General features: G+C 40.6%; 2 protein-coding genes across 4 annotated transcripts in view; one reads left to right on the top strand and one right to left on the bottom strand.

Annotated features, from left to right (window-relative positions):
- lrch3 (leucine-rich repeats and calponin homology (CH) domain containing 3) overlaps positions 1-2046 on the bottom strand; it is a 34598-nt gene extending 32552 nt beyond the window's left edge. For 2 of the 3 annotated variants that reach the window (XM_035951668.2, XM_035951669.2), the window contains exon 1: positions 1751-2046. In XM_035951668.2, the coding sequence (XP_035807561.2) occupies positions 1751-2006 (256 nt within the window). In that variant the 5' untranslated portion in view covers positions 2007-2046. The remainder of the gene's footprint in view (positions 1-1750) is intronic. The other variant, XM_023277782.3, reaches the window with a different exon arrangement.
- A 959-nt stretch (positions 2047-3005) lies between these two features.
- On the top strand, positions 3006-20513 carry abcf3 (ATP-binding cassette, sub-family F (GCN20), member 3). The gene is given in 22 exon segments (XM_023277785.3): positions 3006-3147; positions 5719-5863; positions 6696-6772; positions 7081-7136; positions 7624-7721; positions 8198-8320; positions 8397-8663; positions 9890-9970; positions 12801-12860; positions 12943-12999; positions 13174-13196; positions 13612-13667; positions 13759-13959; positions 14262-14338; positions 14414-14426; positions 14428-14459; positions 14564-14696; positions 14895-14983; positions 17236-17327; positions 17412-17544; positions 17632-17719; positions 19986-20513. Coding segments are annotated over 22 exon segments (2133 nt in total). The 5' UTR covers positions 3006-3074; the 3' UTR covers positions 20145-20513.
- Positions 20514-22086: the final 1573 nt, after the last annotated feature.

Below are 22086 nucleotides of genomic sequence, written 5' to 3' on the forward strand. Positions count from 1 at the left end.
TGTACGGCTTCGTTTGGTGCGATTACCGACATTTAGTTCAACACATCAGCAGAATAAACGTTTTCTCACAGCTGAGAGTCTGCATCACTCACAGAGAAGCATTTCTGAAAGTTAGACACTTTTTATGGGTGGTTTAAACTCAAAACTCTAAACAGAAGAGCAGCATCAGTAACCATGGCGATCGAGCAGGTTAAAAGTGAGCTACATCTGTGACACTGAAATCTCACAACAGACCTCACTAAACCACTAATCTGTCTGCACAGTACACCCCCAAGTTCAGTCAATAGAGCAGCAGCTGAGGATTATGGGTGTTGTAGTTCTTCAGCTGCTGATATTTCCCCAAGTAATGTTTTCTTTTCCTTTAAAGAATAAAAACATCTATCAAGAGAAGTGAAGAAATGTTAAGATCTATGAAGCTATTTTGATAATTTTAGTATTTTTAAAGATTAAAAAGACTAAATTCTCTGATTGCAGCTTCTTTACTGTGAATGTTTATCTGGTTTCTTGCCTCCTCCAGGACAGTAGACTAAATATCTTTGGGTTGGAGACAAAACAACACCGTTGTCATCTTCAGCTATGGGAAACACTGATCGGCATTTCTCACCATTTGTGGACATTTAAAGACCAGAAAACGAATTGATTAATGTAGAAAATAACAGACAGATCAATAGAAAAATGTCAGCAGAAGTTCTGTCCTCCAGTACAAAGTGTACAATTATCCAAAAGACAAGAATATTCAATTTATTTTATTTATAATTTAAGATTAAGCAGACAATCGTTAAATCTGAGAACCTGGAACCCTCAAATTTTGCATTAAATTAACTATAAACCGTTAATCGATCATTAAACAGCTGCTGATTGATTCGTTTGTTTTGTTCTCCCCGGCGGCGCGACAGCGTCTGGTCGGGGGGCGGAGCAGCAGCGTCTCATTCACTAATCAGACGTTAGAATCAAAACAAAGCCAGGCAGGTGTGCGCTGGCTTTTCACCTGTGCAGCTGACGTCACAGACACGGGGTGAGGCTGCTCTCAACGGCCCGACGGTCCCGAACCGGGGCGGTTCCGCTCCGGTCCGACTGGGCAGCTAACGAGCTAAACCGGCTGAGTCTGACTGTGTTTACCTTACTGTTAGCCTGCTAGCTAGCCGCTCAGCCGTCTGTCCCACCAACAAATCTCACAGGTGTACTGACACATTCTGTAACCCCATAACACGGCGTCCCTCCGCCTCCAACCGGCGTCTCTTTACCTCAACTTCACGCCTGAGAATCACATCTAAGACGCGGATTAAACACCCAGACGGTTCTGAACGTGTTAACAGTTTAATTTAATCGCGCTAAACGCTGCTAACGAGCTAAAGTTAGCAAACGTTACTTGGGGCTCCTGCTACTGCGCGGATCATCTTTTAACTTTTATTTAAATCCACATGCGTCTAAAAAGTCACTATAAAAGTCACTGAGTACGAATATATTACTGTGCTGGTGTTTTATAGTGATGTTGGTTCACAGTAAGTCCCCGTATTAACATAAATATGAGCAGCGGAATCACGACAGGGTACCGTTTAAGAGGGGTGCGATGTTTGTCATAACACCGGCCCTGACGGTTTCCCATCCCGTTCTATCCAGAGCCTTAAAGTTGGATTTTAACTTTCCCTGCTGTAAAGTCCATAATAACTGCATTTAAGTTACTTTATGCGGCCCGACAGAGACCAGCCTGGCTCCGTGTGTCCGCTGCCTGGCTGTGCGGCTCACTCACCGGCCCTGGTGGTGTCCGTCAGGTCGTGGTTGGCGGCGCTCCGGGGAAACTCCTTCAGCTTCCTGCCGCTGAGGTTGAGGCACCCGGTGGCCGAGGCTTCATCCAGCGCCCGGTCCAGAGAGCGGTTCCAGGGCGCCGGGCCCGCCGGTCCCAGTCCGTTAGTGTTCCCGACTAAAACATTCCCGGCCCCGCCGCCTCCGACCGGGAAGTTGAGTCCGCTGTTGTCCGCAGACCCCAGCAAGACCGAGGCCGCCATTACACACTCCGGCTGTTAGCTCACAGTGCTAACTGCTAACTCCCACCCTAAAGTCCAGAGCGGAGCATGCGCACTGAGCGTTCAGAGGGCGCAACTGGACAACACCGAGTAGTCCTCCATACTATTAACTGTACTGCAGTAATACTGCAGAGCCAGTACTGACACTGCAAAGCTGTAATCCTATTATTAGTAATGTATTAATACTGCAGGACCACTACTAATACTGTAATACCAATTCATAAAGCAGTAATGCTGCAGCATTACTACTAATACTGCGATATAGATAAGATAGATAAGTCCTTTATTAATATAATACTACTACTACTTATACTACAGTATTACACATACTACTAATACAATTAAGGATAAAAACAGACAGAAAATGTTTTCAAAAAATAATTACAAGTGGCTTTTTGTTTCAGTGGAGTCAGATTTTATAAAACAAAATGTGTTCTTTACTTAATTACGCATAGAAATTGAAAAGTTGGTCAACACCTGTTTAGTATCTCAGATTCTATTCAGTAAAATAGTTTACTTAGTATACTAGCATAAAACAACGAAATTAAAGAAAAATTTAAAACTTACTGAAAACGATAAATATTTCCTTTACTTGATTAAGCTTAAAACACAGAAAAGAATTCTAGAACTATTTTAAAACAGATACACTTCCTCAACAGTGTCAATAAAAATAAATTAATTAATAACATCACCAAAAACAGACAAATAAATAAAACTGAGTTTGTGGATGTTGTCTTGTTTTGGATTTTACAAATTAATAAAAATGTATCTAAATCTATAAATAAATGAAGATTCAAAAGACATAAACAATAATAAACGTTTTCCTGATTTACTTCAATCATTATTTAGCAATTTTCTGTACAAGTTCTGTATAACTTCTGTAAAAGTTTAACATATTGTAAATATAAAAGGAATGTTTTTGCGGTTTGTGTATTTGTAGGCTTTTATCGTGACATGCGTTTACACCCTCACAAACGTCACCCCCCAGAATTCCCTGCGCTGTCGCATTTTGACGCATGCGCGTCGCACCGCTGTCCAGGTCCGGGTATCATGGCGACGTACGTGGACATCCTGAAGAGCGAGTTTCCTGAGATCGACTCGGAGCTTTTCGACTACATCACAGGTGAGAGACCGAGAACAGAGCGCCTGTCCGCGGGGGGACGGAGTCTCTACCCGCCGGGGGCATAGCCGCCGGCTGCCGGCCTGGTGGAGCCGCACAGACCGGCCTCTAAAGTGCCTGTTAGCCGGGCTGCCGCCTCTCTTTAGCGCGGAGCTAACGGGCTAACCGGGCTGGCAGAGCAGGGGAACCGGTTAGCACGGCATGGCCCAGGTACGGCAGGTTAGCTGGACCGAACCCGGGCTGGAACGAGAACCAACTCGTAACTCGGGCTGGGCTGAACAGTAGAGAACATTAGAGGAACATTGAAGAAAATACCCCTGAAAGGAACATTGAAGGAACATTTCAGGAAACAGCAGGTGAATCATCAGAAAACTATAAAAACCCACTTTTATACTCAGTCAGGTGGAGTCAGACAGGTTTTATTGGATTTTTCGGGCTGAGAATATTGCACACACCAGAATGACACTATGTCTTATTTCGTTTTTAGCATTTTTTAGTGTTTCTGGTCATAAACTCAGAAAAACTCCAAAGTAGAAGTACATAATAATTCATATTCAGTATAATAAGCTTTTATTGCGTCCTACAACTCATTAAAATATGTACCAGTTGCTAAAGTTATACGTTTTAAACACTGATAGAGTTCCTCAAGTCACTGCACTTTAAATTATAGAAGCTAAATACCTGTTAGACTCTTATTGATTCACAATAAGTTTCTTTAATCTTCAGATTCTGAGTCAGTTTTTAATCATTAGTTCTTTAAAGCAACTAAATCCACAGCTAGACCTAAATAATACACACTTTAACTGGCAAAAACACATCCAGACGCATTCTTTATTTACACAGAAACAGGTTTTTATGCTGTCTGCACACTTTTTAATGACAATAATATAAATTCTGCGTAAACATCAGAACTCTTTGCTTGTAAGTGATCAGATGAGGGAATAGTTGGCCTCCTCTCAGCTCCACTTCTGGTTTTATCTGATTAAAGTTTGATAAATTTGGTGATTTATTGTCAGGTTGGACTACAAACTACCTGGTTCAGCATTTCAGTGATTTTTTTTATCATGTTTTAGTCATTAGTTAGGATCAGGATTAGCTGTAATATCAACTGTCTAGTTTATAAAAACACTCAGAAGTGGTGTTTTTGGTTTTTTGTGTTGTATTGATGGCTGTTTCTATTTTTATATCCGTGAACCTCCAGCTGGTTCAGGCTCCACTGGGCCTAAAAAACTGTGAAGTCAGTTAATTTATGCTCAGAAAATTAATCAGCGACTATTAAATCTGAGCAAAACAATAAACTTTCTGAGGTACGTGTGGATTCAGAGCTTTTTTTTCCTGAGTGTCTGTTTGAAGATGTCCCCATTTTCCATCATATTTACATCTCGAACACCGTTAAAACCAGGAGAATGATAAAAAGATGACACAAGTTGGATAAAGTTGAATGTGACTCTTATATAAAATAATTAAACACTTTATGGACAAAAGTCAGCTAAAGAAATCAGGAGGACATACGAGTTTATTATTGTTTCCAGGTGATTATTGAAGAGAGCCACACAGTACAGAAGAAGATTTACAAGTTTTTGGAAAGAAAAACTAGTGAGAAATGTGTCAAAAAACCTTCTCTTGTTCAGTTAAATTACAGATAATAAACATTAATTTACACATTGACTGTAAACAAATAAACAAACAAACAGACCAAAACTATAAACTTCAAAATTTTGCATTTTTACAAACAACAATTTGTTCTTTTACAGCATTTGACATTAGGAATAAACTGTTGAACTGTATTTAAATCAGGAAAAATAGAATTATTTCACAGATGTTTGCTGCTATTTTTACCTTTTTTTTCCTTTTTTCTTGACTTCCATGACTCCGGTGGATTATTTAGCCAAGTCTTGAATTAAAATCTCAAGGAAGAAATTTACTGTCAGGTTGCAAACCAAGAACAACTGTGCAGACTGAACTAGATGTAAGAGGCTACGAATTTCTCATTAAAAGTCGTGTCTTATTTTTATACATTCCTTAAACGACAGATGTTAGAAGACGAGTTCATTTAATTTACTACAGAGGCGTTAATTAAAATCCTGAACAGAAGAGATTTTAATTTCTCTCTGTGAAACATAACAAACCGTCGGATGCTGAAATGAGACCAGAGAAATGATAAATTCAGTTTAAGAACAAACATTTGAACTGGCTGTTTTTTATAAAACTCGACTCTTCAGATGTTTTCGGTGGTGCACTGACCGTGAACTCGTTGGTAGGTGTTGTTTCTTCGTATATTGTGACTCAGTACTTTTTCTGAAACCTCAAGAAACAGTGTTAATTGCTAACGATTTTATAAATAGAATACAGAGGCATGACTGTTGGTTAATCCATGAAATTAACTCATGACAATGTACACTTCCATTCAAAAGTTTAGGGTCACTTAGAAATGTGCTTATTTTTGAAAGAAAAGCATTTTTTTTCCCAATGAAGATAACATTAATGAATGATACATCCAGTGTAGACATTGTTAATGTGGTAAATGACTATTCTAGCTTGAAACGGCTGATTTTTAATGGAATATCTCCATAGGGGTTTTGGACAGCGGAGCAGATTTCGAGGATGGTGAGGAGGTCTACGACGCCATCGGAGGAGTTCTGCAGGACGTCTCGGCCGACAGCAAGAACGAAGACGACATCCGAGACATCTGCCTCCAGATGTTCAACACCCTCAAACTGTGAGTTCTACTGGAATTTTCCCATGACTGGTGTGGTGCCTACAAAACACAGAAAATGCTTTTGAACTTGATGCTTTTTTGAATTATACATGAATTAAAGTTGCTCCATATTAGTTAAAGTTGCTCTACATTAATTAAAGTTGCTCCATATTAGTTAAAGTTGCTCTACATTAATTAAAGTTGCTCTACATTAATTAAAGTTGCTCTACATTAGTTAAAGTTGCTCTACATTAATTAAAGTTGCTCTACATTAATTAAAGTTGCTCTATATTAGTTAAAGTTGCTCTACATTAATTAAAGTTGCTCTACATTAATTAAAGTTGCTCTACATTAGTTAAAGTTGCTCTATATTAATTAAAGTTGCTCTACATTAATTAAAGTTGCTCTACATTAATTAAAGTTGCTCTACATTAATTAAAGTTGCTCTACATTAATTAAAGTTGCTCTACATTAGTTAAAGTTGCTCTACATTAATTAAAGTTGCTCTACATTAGTTAAAGTTGCTCTACATTAATTAAAGTTGCTCTACATTAATTAAAGTTGCTCCATATTAGTTAAAGTTGCTCTACATTAATTAAAGTTGCTCTACATTAATCAAAGTTGCTCTATATTAGTTAAAGTTGCTCTTGAACGTTTGCTCAAAGCATCTTCACATTCTTTAGTGTAAAAAAAGCTAAAATCCAAATGTTTTTAAAAAGGTAAACTTTTCCAGGACAATCTGTCATGATGTGTGTGAATTCTAACCATTTTTTAAATCAAGAATAACACAATAAATGTTGATTGATCGATTGAGGATCCAGTAAAGATGTGGAGATATTTTTGTATTTTTCAGGAACAACCATCGCGGCACCCAGAAGCAGGTGTTGTTGGACGCTCCTGTCCAGCTCTCTCAGATCTCTGCAGACAACGGTGAGAAGAATCAGACGCAAAAACAGCAGCAGCTCCTGGAAAAGCTGTCGTATTATTTACATGTAAACGAGGAAATAAACCATCAGCCTTCATTTAGGCGATAAGATAAACTTTATTGATCCCTCAGTGGGTACAGATGAGGCATAAAAGAAGCAAAGTTAGCAAAGAGCAAATTGGTAAAGTAGTAAAAGCATTAAGAATAAATGGAGCTTTTAGTCATTATTATTATAGAAATAAACTATTATTAATATTGATTTAAGTGTGAATCAGATGGCAGTTTTTGATTCATGTGTGTCCTCCTCCTTCAGTTTCTGCAGACAAAGATGTCCAAGGCATCTGGATGATGAAACGTCCTCAGAACACAGTGAGTCGGATTGAAATGTTTGTTTGCTTTCATTATTATTATTTATTCCTGTTGACGTTCTCAGTAGAGTGACAGAAACTGAGTCGGATTTAAAGAGAAAAAACTTTACTGGTTAAAAAACACAAAGTAAACAGTCAGTTTACGTCTAAAATAAAATAATAACAGAACTAAAATAATCCTTCATGCATGTTCTGAGTCTGACTGAATAAATCTGCCCCTCGATGACTGTTCTTTTTTTTTTAGAGAAACTGATCATTTTAGGATCATTTTCATTTAAATCTTTTGGCTTTTTGTCAAATGTAAAAGTTTAGAAGTCGTGTCCTTAAACGCAGCATTCAGTCCTGCAGAACTCTTAACTAAAACACTGAGAAGGTGGAAGTCGGAGCTGCTTCTGACTCGTTTTCATTTATCAGCTAGAAAAGAAGAAAAGTTTCTCAGATTTTTATAAAAACTGGTTTCTGAGTCTTTTGTCTCTTCGTCTGTTCAGACGGTCGACGCCAAGAAGTTGGAAAAAGCCGAAGCGAAGCTGAAAGCAAAACATGAACGCAGGAACGAGAAGGACTCCCAGAAAGCCTCCAGTCCACTGTGAGTCCTCACCTCAACTCACCTGTCTTCCTCTCACATATCCTTGAATGTCCATGTCTCGCTTCCTCACCTGTCCTACTCCCGACTGTCCATGTCTGAGCCATTTTTACCTGTCTTCTGCTCACCTGTCTTTCTATTGCCTACTCATCTGTCCACCTCTCACCTGTCTTCCTCTCACCTGTCCATATATGTCCGTGTCTCACGTCCTCACCTGTTCTACTCCCAACTGTTCATGTTTGACCTGTCTGTACTTGTCTTTCTTTCACCTGTCTTCTTCCTCTCACCTGAACTCTCACCTGTCGTCCTGTCACCCATCCTTACCTGTCTTCATCTCACCCGTTCTTTCACCTGTCCTTCTTTCAACTGTCTTCGTCTCATCTGTCTTCTCACCTGTCCTCTTCCTGTCATCTGTCCTCTTCCACTCACCTGTCCTCCTCTCACCTGTCCTCTACTCACCTGTCCACCTGTGTCGTCAGCGTCCTGGAGGAGGCGTCGGCCAGTCAGGCGAGCAGTAAGAAGGACAACCGAGTCGACCAATCAGGGAAGAACCGGAGCTACGACATTCGCATCGAGAACTTTGACGTTTCGTTTGGAGAAAGGTGAGAACCGACCGGAACCCACCAGTAGCTCATTTTAACCCGAAGACGTTTAATTCTCTAAACCTGTCGTTTCCAGGTGTCTACTGCAGGGGGCGGAGCTTTCTCTGGCGTCGGGCCGGCGGTACGGCCTGATTGGTCGTAACGGCCTGGGGAAGACGACGCTGCTGAAGATGCTGGCGAGTCGAAACCTCCGCGTCCCGGGACACATCTCCATCCTGCACGTGGAACAGGAAGTGGCCGGCGACGAGACGGCGGCGCTGCAGAGCGTCCTGGAGAGCGACAGGCAGCGAGAAGATCTGCTGCACGAGGAGAAGATGCTGAACGCTCGCATCGCCAACGGAACGTAAGAAAACGTGTCCGAACGCCGTGATTGTTTCTAGATCAGAACGACTGATCGTTACCTGATAATAGCGACCTACAGACCAACTTTATCATCCATGTGACACTTAATTATAAATTTCGTTTACGAAATCTGGTCTGAATTTGAGTCAACTTGGCGCCATTTTCAGCTTTAAATCATCAAACTTTTAGTTCAATTTCTGCTCAATCGTCTCTGATTTGCCTGAACTTTTTGTAAAATATAGATACTTATAAAGATATTTGTGGAATTTTAGCTCACAAAATGTTTTTTAAATTGCTTGTCAACACACTTTTAGCAGATTTTTTTTCTAACAACAATATCTCAGCAATTGTTAAAGCTAAAAACTGGATTTTTTTTTTTTTTTTTTACAAAACCACCACAAAGATATGCAAAACCACCAAAGAGACACAAAACCACCACAGAGAGGCAAAACCACCACAAAGAGACACAAAACCACCACAGAGAGGCAAAACCAACACAAGGAGATGCAAAACCACCACAAAGATACGCAAAACCACCACACAGACCCAAAACCACCACAGAGACGTATAACCACCACAGACTTGAGTCCTAAGTGTTGATATGTTTTTAATTCTCTACCACTATATACAGCAAATGACTGTTTTGTGTTTCCACTTCGGAGACTTCATCACCCCGTCGGCGTTAATTTTGCCACCAGCTGATGGTTGCTGAGCAGCTTCATCCCTCAGAGAGTTTACTGCAGTTTATAGATGTTAACTAACCCATAATAAACTCACAGTTTCACAGCTGTCCACAAACTGAAGACCTAACAGTTTCAAAATAAAACCTCACCATCTTGTTTTACCACAACACTAAACTGTACATGAGGTTCATCTGAAACATAATCTCTGGAATGATTTAACAGCTGCAGCAGCGACTATAAAGTGTAATAAAAGTTTTAATCTAGCAGCAGTAAATCTTCTGAGCTTCTGGTTTTAACCTCCAGAGTTTACAAGACAAATAAAACTTTGATCTGAGTCACTGCTGGATGTTGATCGACTGTGTTTGCGTTCATCATGGATGGAAGTCACTTTAAATGATTGGACACCAGTTTATCTCTGTAGGATTTACAGGAAATGAATACAAACAAAAGGACCAATGGCAGCTGAGCGGGTTTTGAATTTGTCCAGTCAGCTGTCAGATCCTGTTTTGTTTGGTGTTTTTAATGTTGTTATTGTTTGTTTTAGTGCTGATGGGATGGAAAGCGTCCGGCTGTCGGAGATCTACGTCAAACTGGAGGAGATCGAAGCCGACAAAGCCCCGGCCCGGTAACTACGGCAACCACACAGACACACTGTTTTTTTTTCTTCTTCATTAGTGTTTTTAGATGATTAAAGGCGTCATCGTTAGATTGTTTGGTTCATGCAGGACGACAGCTGACCACGATGTTCAGTATCGGTTAATCTGCTGAATTATTTTGTGTCTGATCTGTAGCTTCCAAATTTAAAATCACATGTCAGACTTAAATGTTGAGCCAACTGCTAATCGGTCGATCAATAAAATGTTAAAGCACATTTGATTTTATTAGTTTTCAACCTTTTATTGACAGTATGATCAAAACCTGCAGACACAAAAGGCCCAGTGTGTGAGGGAAGTAAATGACCACAAACAGATGCAAAACCAGCACAAACACATGTTAAACTACCACAAACACATGCAAGCTTCCTCCAAAAACACGCAAAACTGCCATGAAGCCATGTAAAACTACCACAGAGGCATGTAAAACTACCATAAAGACATGCAAAACTACCACAAAGACACGCAAAACTACCACAAAGACACGCAAAACTACCACAGAGACACGGGAAACTACCACAAAGACATGTCAAACTACCACAAAGACATGTCAAACTACCACAAAGACATGTCAAACTACCAAAAAGGCATGGGAAACTACCACAAAGGCATGGGAAACTACCATAAAGACACACAAAACTACCACAAGCACATGTAAAACTACCACAAAGACATGTAAAACTACCACAAAAATATGTAAAACTACCACACAGGCATGCAAAACCACTACAAAGACATTTAAAACTACCACATAAGCACACAAAACTACCACAGAGACGCATAAAGGCATGTAAAACTACCACAAAGACACACAAAAGTACCACAAAGACACACAAAATTACCACAGAGACACGTGCTACAAACAGATACAGAATTACCACAGAAACAACCGTCACAGTAAAGTGTTGACATAAAAACATTAAAGTTACTTCAGTCATCTGTAGCGTGTCTCAACTCGCACAGTAGTTACTGAAAGTCACTGTGTTGTTGTGTTACATAACGGAAATAGTTTTCATGTTAGCAACAGAAACAGACCGCAGGATAAAGTAACCATAGCAACAACGGTTTGTTTTTTCAGTTCCTGATGCTCGGCCCTAAACATGATGAAAAATGTTCAGCAGTAGCTTTAAAACTTGAGTTTGAAACAGACCTGGACTCGATGTAAGGCAAATAAATCAGTCTTGCCTCTGGAGACGGTTAAAAATAAAGAGACTTTGATGAATCTGTGCTGCTTCATAACAGAAATAGGCCGAGACACGTCAGCAGCTCCTCAGCTTCTTCTGACACGCTCTAATAATAATACTGAGGTTTATTCATGTCACGCCTTTAAAACTAAGCTACAAGGACAAAACAGATGGACTAAAAAGATTCGTCGGATTACAGAAAAAGAGAATAAAACTGGATTAAAAGGCTCCAGATGTTAAAATATAAAACGACATTAAAATCAACAATTAAAATAACTGAAAACAAAAAAATGTGTTCTATGAAACCAAATCTGGTCCTCAGATGAGCGGATCTGAAACTGTAAACTGCTGTAAAAATGTCGGACTCACTGCAGAAAGTGTTTCTAATCTGCTGGTTCTGGACCCTGAGGGGCCACAGATGTTGATACCAATGTTAGATCATCTGCAGCTGGATGGACATGAAGTCAGAATGTCTGGAAAGAGACATAACATAATGCACTGACCGAAAAGAGATAAAACCCCACTGCAAAGACGTACAAAATGACCACAAAAAGATGCAAAATAACTACAATGGGATGTAAATTCAATGCGAAGAGACATAACATGATCACAAAGAGCAGCAAAACCACAGAAAAATGAGCAAAACCACCACAAAGAGATGCAACACCATAGCAAAGACCTACAAAATAGCCATATGGAGGCGCAAAACCACTAAAGACACATGCAAAATGGCCACAGAGATGCAAAACCAGCAAAACAAAATGCAAAACCACCACAAAGATACAAAATGGCCATATAGACATGCAAAACAACTAAAATGAGATGAAAAACACTGTAAAGAAACAGAAAAATAGCCATAAAGAGACTCAAAGCCATCAAAAAGACATGCATAACCAGCCCAAAGAGACACACCACCACCACAGAGAGATGTAAAACCACCACAAAAAGATGCAAAACCAACACAAAGAGACACAAAACCACCAAAAGGAGATGCAAAAGAGCCACAAAAAGACACAAAACCACCAAAAGGAGATGCAAAAGAGCCACAAAAAGACACAAAACCACCACAGATAGACAAAAAATGGCCAAATGGAGACACAAAACCACCGTACAAACATGTAGAGTATCCATAGGGAAGATGCGAAACAGCCGTAAAGTTACGCAAAACCACAAAAAGTAGGTGCACAACCACCTGTAAGACACAAGACCACCACAAAGACATAAAGCCACCAGAGAGAAAAGAGATGCAAAACCACCAAAAAGATTCAAAATAACCATCAAGAGGTGCAAAACAACCACAAAAAGATGTTCAACCACCAAAATAAGATGCAAAACCACTACACATAGACAAAACAATGGCCAAATAGACACAAAACCAACATATGAAGACATGAAATAGTCATAAAGAGATGAAACAGCCACAAAGTTACACTAAAACCACCATGAAGAGACACAAAACAACTGTAAAGACCCTGAATGTCCCAAACATTCAGTAAATCTGTGGATTAAAAGAACATCTCAGCTCAGATCCCTCCTGCCGTAAAAACACTGAACTTTCTCTCAGACTTCTATGAATGGATGATTTGTTTGTTGACTGACGTCTGTGTCGTCCAATCAGAGCCTCCGTCATCCTGGCTGGTCTCGGGTTTTCTCCCAGGATGCAGCAGCAGGCCACCAAGTGAGTCACCTGTTCACCACACACACATTATTTCACCTGGTTCCTCCTCAGCAGCATCACCAGGACTGTTTTCTGTGTTCAGGGAGTTCTCTGGAGGATGGAGGATGAGGTTGGCGCTGGCCAGAGCTCTGTTCGCTCGGTGAGTTTACGCCTTCTGTTTCCAAACATCCAGACCTTCAGGAGGCAGCAGCAGGACTGTGTTTGATGTTAATGTGGTGATTAAAGATTAAATACACAGAAATATCCTTAAATGAGTAAAAGAGGACAGATAGTAATTTCTTTCACTGACGATTCTCTGTTGTTTTCTCTCCAGACCAGATCTGCTGCTGCTGGACGGTGAGTCAGAACCTCCTCTGGTCCAAATATCACTGACTGTCGTGATCCAGCGTTACTCCTGGGAATCTGAAAAAGATGCAAAACAAACGCAAAGAGATGTAGAACCACTGAAAAGAGACATAAAATGACAGAAAAGAGATGCAAAACCACCATAAAGATACACTAAAGCACACAAAAGATACACAAAACAGCACAAAAAGATGCAAAACCACTACCAAGCAACACAAAACCACCACAACGATGCACAAAACTACCAAAAGATATAGTCAAAACTACCACAAAGATGTGCAAAACTACCGTAAATAGAAAGAGAGAAACAGTACTACCACAAAGAGACACGCAATACCACAAAAATATGCAAAATTACTACTGGTACTAGTAGCATTAAACTCGTATTCCTGTGTTTGTGTTCCAGAGCCGACCAACATGTTGGATGTCAGAGCCATTCTGTGGTTGGAGAACTACTTGCAGGTCTGGCACACATTAGCATTCCTCATTAGAAACAATGGAGTCGTTAGCCACGAGCTAACACATATTTATATTCTACCGTCTCCCTCCTCAGACATGGCAGTCCACCATCTTGGTCGTCTCCCACGACAGGAACTTCCTGAATGCCGTGGTAACCGACATCGTCCACCTGCACTCCCAGAGGCTCGACAGTTACCGTGGCGACTACGAAAACTTTATCAAAACCAAAGAAGACAGACTGAAGAACCAGCAGAGGGAATACGAGGCCCAGCTGCAGTACAGACAGCACATACAGGTACTACTACTGCCGTACAGACAGCACATACAGGTACTACTACTGCTGTACATACAGGTACTACACTACTACTGCAGTACAGACAGGTACTACTACTGCAGTAAAGACAGCACATAAGGGTACTACTACTGTAGTACAGACAGGTACTACTACTGCTACTATAGTAAAGACAGGTGGTACTACTACTGCAGTACAGACATCGTGTACAAGTACTACTACAGTAGTACATATTTCTATCAGTATCAGTGATGTACTGTCAGACAACTTATGTTGTGTTTTCTCTTTGTGTTTTTGTGTTTCAGGTTTTCATTGACAGATTTCGGTACAACGCCAACAGAGCAGCTCAGGTCCAGAGTAAACTCAAACTGCTGGAGAAGCTGTAAGTTCAGATCTGTTCAATCTGGTTGATCCTCTGATTTTGTTCATCATGATTAACTCTTGTTTTCTCCTGCAGACCTGAACTGAAGCCCCATTGAAAAAGAAACTGAGGTCACTTTAAGGTGAGAAGATAAACATCAGTCCAAACCTGATTCCTGGTCCTCTGAGGATCAATCACCGTGAGGATCAATACATTTATCTGATCGATCTGTTTGATCTGCTGCAGGTTTCCAGATAACTTTGAGAAGTTGTCGCCTCCCATCCTGCAGTTAGATGAAGTAGAGTTTTACTACACTCCAGACCAGAGACTCTTCTCTGGACTCAACCTGTCGGCCGACCTCGAGTCTCGGATCTGCATCGTACGTCTCATCATGATCAATAAAGTTAATCAGTTACTGGAGAGCTGTTGAAGCAGCTGATTTCATTTATGTTATAAATATGACATCAATCAATACGAATCATGGTTCAGAGTAGCCTCATCTCCTGCTAATATCAGAATCAATAACCAATCAGGATCAGGATGTTCTGGGTGTTCAGGTTCTTGTGTTTCCTATCAGGTCGGTGAAAACGGCGCCGGTAAAACCACCGTCCTCAAACTGCTGATGGGCGAGTTGACGCCAGTGGGTGGAGTCAGACAAGCTCACAGGTGAGAAACTAACCGACCAATCAGAGCCAAGGATTCCCCTGAATGTATTTACCTGTGTTTATATTTGCTCACTTGGTCAGAGATGTTTCACTACTTTTAGTCTCCACTTGGGGAACATTCACACCATTTAGGGAACCTTTCAGTCTGTCATGTTCCTGTCTGTTTAGGGAACTGTTGGTTTGTTTAGAGAATTTTGCGAATTGCTGTTTAGGGAACATTTTACACTTTATCACTATTTAGGGAACATTTTGAACTTTTAAAGGAACCTGTTACTTTTGGTTTAGGGAACTTTTTACCCTCCTTTAAGGGGCTCTCTACATTTAGGGAACATGTAAACTTTTCAAGGATTTACACTATTTACAGTGTTTAGGGAACTTTTTACTCTACATTTAGTGAACATTTTACGCTTTTCAGGGAACCTTTTACACTATTTAGGGACCTTTTCAGTCTTTAGTAAACATGCTTTCCGTTTAGAAAATCTTTTATATCCCTTTTAGGGAAACAGTTTAGGGAATATTTTATACTTTCGAAAGAACTTTTTACTCTCAGTTAAACTCTTTTGGGAACCCTTTGAAATTGGATTAGGTAATGTTTTACACTTTCAAGGGAACTTTTTTCTCTTTTGGGAACCTTTTGCACCCTGTTGTGGAACATTTTACACCATTCAGAGAAACTTTTTACACTTTTTAACACTCTTGAGGGAGCTTTTCACATTTTTTACATTCTTTTCAGGGACCTTTTTGCTCTGTTTTAGGAACTTTTTACCATCCTTTAGGGGGTCTACATTTAGGGAACATTTGACACTTTTCAAGGAAGCTTTAACACTCTTTTACAGTGTTTAGTGAACTTTTTACACCCTCTTTAGGAAACCTTATACTCTTACATACTGTTTAGGGACCTGTTCAGTCTTTAGAAAACATTTGCACTCTGTTTCACTCTCAGTTTGTACTCTTTAGGGAACCTTTTGAAATTGGCCTAGGTAATGTTTTACACTGTTCAGGGAACATTTACATTCTCTTTAGGGAACCTTTTGCTCCCTGTTGTGGAACATTTTGCACCGTTCAGAGAAACTTTTACACTCTTGTGGGAACATTTGACATTCTCTTTCAGGAACATTTTACTCAGTTTTGGGAACTTGTAGCACTCTTTAAAAAACCTTCTGTGGTGTCAAACATTTAGGTTTCATTTCAAACTATTCACGGGACCTTGGGTTCTCTATACTAATTAGGAAACTTGTGTCATTCTTTAAGGAACCCTTCACTGTTACACTTCCAGGGAAACTTCTGTTTGGGGAATGTTTTATGCTTTTCAGGGAACTTTTTACCCTGAGTTTGCACTATTTAGGGGAACTTTTACTCTCTATTTAAGGTTACAGTTGAAAGGGAACATTTTATACTTTGGTTTGACAGTTTTGGGACTTTGTACACTATCTTTAGGGAACTTTTTACACATTACAGGACCCTTTACACTGTTTGATATTTACACTGTTTAAGGAACTTTTAGCACTCTTTAGAGACACTTTTACTCTTTATTTAGGGAACTTTTCCCACTCCTTTTAGGTAAACCTTTGCTCTTTGTTTAGGGAATGTTTTTAGCTGCTCAGCGAACTTTCTTGCGTCAGTTTACACACTTTTAAGGAGCCTTTTATTCTCTCTTTAGCCAGTTTTTTACACCTTTCAGGGAACTTTTTGCCCTGAGTTTAGGGAACCTTGTACACTACATTTAGGGAACTTGTTGCTCATTTTTTTACACTATCTTTGGGATATCTTTTACTCTCTCTTTATACTGTTTGGGGAACCTTTTACTGCCTACTTTGGGTAATTTTTACACTCCTGTTTTGGGAACCATGTATAGACTGTTCAGGAAACTTTATAAACTTTGTTTAGGGAACCTTCTACTCTCTGTTTAAGCAAAATTTACACTATATTAACAGAACCATGTATGTTATGTTTATGGAAACGTTTATTCTCTGTTTAAGGAACAGCTTTTCCTTTGGCTACTGGGAACAGTTTATCCTTTGTGGGAACCTTTTATAGAAAAACGTTCACATAGTGTTTATAGGGAACTGTTTACATACAGAGGGAACTTTTTATAAGCCGTTTCTTAGGAACAGTTTATCGAGAACCTTTTATGTACCATCTGAAGATGGGTGTTTATGGAGAAAGGCTTCTATACCAGAACTTTTAGGGAACTGTTTTTGTGGGTCTCATTAACCTGCTGAAGTCTTGTTGATGTTTTTCCCGTCTCTTCAGGAACTTGAAGATCGGTTACTTTAGTCAGCATCACGTGGACCAGCTGGACCTGAACGTTTGCTCTGTGGAGCTGCTGCTCAACAAGTTCCCTGGTAACCATAGCAACAACAACAGCAATAACAACAATAGCAAAGCTGCACGATGAACTCTGATTCGCTGCTGGGTTTGTGTCGCAGGTCGGACGGAGGAGGAGTATCGCCACCAGCTGGGCGGTTACGGTATCACCGGGGAGCTGGCCACGAGGCCGGTGGCCAGTCTGTCAGGAGGACAGAAGAGCCGGGTGGCCTTCGCACAGATGACCATGCCATGGTAACAGAAAGCTCAGGGATCAGCTGGTAGCCTGTTTGATGATGAGGACGAAGGTGATGATGATGATGTCGTCTTTTTGTCCTTCAGTCCAAACTTCTACATCCTGGATGAGCCGACCAACCACCTGGACATGGAGACCATCGAGGCTCTGGCTAAAGCCCTCAACAAGTTCAGAGTGAGTCATTAGCTCAGCGACGCTAACGTGTCTGCGAGTTGTTTTCACTAATCTTTGTTTGGTTTTGTAGAGTTTGTTTGTTCACAGTTTGTTTTGTCCAAAGTTTTTTGGGGGGTTTCTGTACAAAGTTTATTACTTTGCCCACAATTAGTTTTTTCTTGTGTAATTTGTGGTTTGTTTTGCCCCAAATTTGTTTCCTTACTACAAAGTTTGTTTTTCGTCTTCAGTTTGTTTTGCTCCCTTTTTTTGCCTAAAGTTTTTTTGTTTTCTCTAAAGTTTGTTTTGTTTAGTTAGCTTTTTGTCCAAAATTGGTTTTCTGTTGGTTTTGTCCAAAAATTTGTTTGATTTTTCGACAGTTTGTTGTGATCTGTTTGTTTGTCTGTAATGTGTTTGCTTTTGTATGTTTATTTGTCCAAAGTATGTTTTCTTACTACAAAGTTTGTTTGTCTTCTTCAGTTTGTTTTGTTCCCTTTTTTTGTTTTGTCCAAAGTTTGTTTGTTTTCACTGAAGTTTGTTTTGTTCAGTTTGTTTTTTCAAACTTTGTTTTGGTCAAAGTTGGTTTGTTTTGCCCAGACTTGGTTGTGTTCAATTGTTTGTTTTCACTTAAATTTGTTTTGATCGATTTGTCTTTTTTCAAACTTTGCCTGTAGTTTGTTTTATGTCCAAAGTTTGTTTGTTTTGCCTGGTTTACTAACTTTATTTTTTTTTGTTCAGAGTTGGTTGTGATCAGTTTGTTTTGTCTTGTTCAGTTTTTGTTTTTTCCAAAGTTTGTTTTGTTCAGTTTGTTTGTTTTTTTAACTTTGTTTTGTCCAGAGTTTAGCTGTGTGTCCACGAGATGCGATTTTCCCGCACGGCAACGCACCACAGCTGAAAATGGCATGGCCAGTGGGTGGTCGCTACCAGACTACAACATGGTCACATGACAGCGCTGACCAACAGCAGGCCACTACGTGGTGACGTCACCGAGCTTTCAGCTGGACAGTCCTGCAGACAAGTCGGATAAACACAGCGGCTCGGCCGCAAACTTTCCCTTTTATTTCAAAAACACGTCACCGAAAAGTATTTCTGAAAGCATTTGAGGTAGAAATAATCTGCAGCAGCTGAATCTGTCCTCGTTTTAGGTCACTGACGCCTAGTTTAGAAGTTTGAGGACAGTTTCACGATGTGTGGAATCTCCACACGCCGCATCTAATTTGCATAAAGTAGAAGTCAGTCTACTTTATGCAAATGAGCTGCAGCCCTCTCCAGGTAAACACACCGGATCGCAGCTGGAAACGCACCACAACCAGACCAGCATGCCACATGCAGCGCATTTCCAGCTGCAATCTGGTGTGTTTACCTGCAGAGGGCTGCAGCTCAATTGCATAAAGTAGACTGGACTCCTGCATGCGGAGATTCCATGCATCATGAAACTGTCCTCAAACATCTTAACTAGCCATCGGTGAAATAAAACGAGAACAGATTTAGCTGCTGCCGCTTATTTCTCGCCTCAAATGCTTTCAGAAATACTTTTTGCTGACGTGTTTTTGTAATAAGAGACAAAGTTTGCGGCCGAGCCACGATGTTGGTCCGGCTTGAAATCCAGGAGCAGACCAGCCCCCGAGTCGATGCGTTTGTCCAATCAGGGGCAGGCAAGGTGCTTAAAGAAGGTCGGCAGGTGTTGAACACAGTTCGCCATGGAGGAGAAGCTTATAACAGCTGGATCTGCGCATGCATCGTAACCATTAGTGTTTTCGAAATAAAAGTGAAAGTTTATGGCCGAGCTGCTGTGTTTATCCGACTCATGTGTCCAGCTGAAAGCTCTGTCATGTGACCATGCTATGGTCCACTAGTGACCGCCCGCCGGCCGTGCGATTTTCAGATGTGGTGCGTTGCCGTGCGGGAAAATCGCATCTAGTGGACACACGGCTTTTGTTTTGTCCAAAAATTGTTTGCTGTGTTTATCCATCTTTCATTAGTTTGCAGATAATTTGTTGTGATGAGTTTGTCTTGTTCAGTTTTTGTTTTGTCCAAAATTTGTTTTATTTTGTTTTTGTCCACATTTTGTTGTGTTGATGTTGTTTTATTTTGTTAAGTTAATTTGTTCGGCTACTGTTTGTTTTGTTTTGTTTGTTGTTTGATTTGTTTGTTTTTTAGTTTGTATGTTGTGTCCAGTTTGCTTATTTTGCTAAAATTTGTTTTGCTGACAGTTTGTTTCTGTTGTACTAGTTATTTCTCGGCGTATCTTAGGTGCGTCTCCTCACCTGTGTGATGTCATGTGTTTCAGGGCGGAGTCATCCTGGTTTCCCACGATGAGCGTCTGATCCGGTTGGTCTGTAAGGAGTTGTGGGTTTGTGAAAACGGGAAGGTTCAGCGCATCGACGGCGGTTTCGACGAGTACAGAGACATCCTGCACGAGCAGTTCAGGAAGGAGGGTTACCTGTGAGGCCCCTCCCCCCACCGACTGACCACACCCATCAGTCACATCGCCCCGCCCCCCTGCATAATAACACCCTTCACAGCAGCCAATCAGCCGTCAGAGCGGACCGGAGGACGTTTTCTTCCCTGAACTGTCTCACCTGCTGCTCAGGTGATCTGCTGCGAGATGATTGGCTGTTGTCGGTCACCTGGTGAGGTCACAGCGAACTCTGGAGGAGGAGTCACGAATCATTAACGACTCAGAGTTAATTTAAACCATCTCATTACAGCTGATTCTGTTTTGTATCATCAGACTTTTATGAGTTTTAAAGGAGCAGACATCAAACGTTATATTTACATCCAGATGACGAGAAATAAATAAAAACATCAGATCATGTGTTCTGCTTCTCTTCTTCATCTTGACAGGGTTTGACTGTTTTTAAATCTGGGCTTCAATGTAAAATAAAACAATTAAATTTAGTTTATTTTGTTCACAGCAGAGAATCAGAATGACATTTCTGAATGGAAACGTTTATTGGTTTCAGTCCAATTCTTCAAACTGATCACCTGACAGGCTATATGACAGGCTCACCAATCATCTTTCACAGCCTTTGTGATGTCATCAGGAGGGAGGAGCCAGTGTGGATATGTTGAGGAGGACCGGGTGGTTTTCAAGATGCAAACTTCTGCTCTGAATGGTTCCTCTTCCACCATCATGGAGGACCTTCTGGTTACTTAAATGAACCTGGAGGCGTCCATTAGATCAGATCTACCTTCTGGTTGCTGTTAGACTCCTCCAGGACTTCAGCCACCATGATATTTTACTCGTTTCGTCTTGTCTCCGATCTTGCTTGTGTTCTTAATCGATGGGATCTCAAGGTGCAGGTTTCTGGTTTGGGAACCATTAGAGTTGCATGTTTGTTTTTTTGCAGATGACATGTTTCTAGCTGATGCTAACTTCTGCTCTAAATGGTTCCTCCTCCACCTTCATGGAGGATCTTCTAGCTACTTAAATGCACCTGGAGGAGCCCGTTAGATCAGATCTACCTTCTAGTTGGTGTTGAAGTCCTCCAGGGCCTCTTGTCTCCAATCTTTTTTATGGTATTGATTGACGGGACCTCAAGGTGCAGGTTTCTGGTTTGTTTATTTGCAGATGACAAGTTTCTGTTAGTTTCTTCTTTGTCATGTTGGTCTTGGAACTTGAACAAGTGTTAAATTTCTTCTTCTGAGTTGAATATGAGTTGTTGCCTCAAGAGAAGGAGTTAAAATTTCTGAGGATGTTTCTCAGAAGTGTTGGGACAATGAAGCGTGAGATAGAAAGACTAAGTGTTGCAGTGTCGGCTTTATTTTTTTATGAACCATTGGTGATTTACGTTCCAACCCTTTTCTTTGGTCAAGAACTCTTACTGACTGTAAAACTGAGATACAAGCGACGAAAACCAGCTCCGTCTTCATGGTGGCTGAAGTGCTTTCTAGTAAAATAAAGAATATGATTGACCCTAACAAGTTATAATATTGGGGTTGACCAATCTTCACCAGCCTTTGTGATGTCATCAGGAGGGAGGAGCCAGTGTGGATGTGTTCAGGAGGACCGGGTGGTTTTCATGATAACTTCTGCTCCACTATCATGGAGGATCTTCTAGTTACTTAAATGAACCTAGAGGAGTCGGTTAGATCAGCTCTATCTCCAGGGACGCCTCTTGTCTCCGATCTTGTTTGTGGTTTTAATTGACGGGATTTCAAGGTGCAGGTTTCTGGTTTGGGAACCTCAGAGTTGCATGTTTGTTTTTTTGCAGATGACATGTTTCTGTTAGTTTCTTCTTTGTCGTGTTGGTCTTGGAACTTGGACAACACTTGGATTTCTTCCTCTGGGTTGGAGATGAGTTGTTGCCTCAAGGGAAGAAGTTAAAGTATCTGAGGATGTTTCTCAGGGGGAAAATGAAGCGTGAGATAGAAAGACTAAGTGTTGC

The sequence above is a fragment of the Amphiprion ocellaris genome, chromosome 7 (assembly GCF_022539595.1).
Source record: "Amphiprion ocellaris isolate individual 3 ecotype Okinawa chromosome 7, ASM2253959v1, whole genome shotgun sequence".
NCBI classification, from domain to species: Eukaryota; Metazoa; Chordata; class Actinopteri; family Pomacentridae; genus Amphiprion; species Amphiprion ocellaris.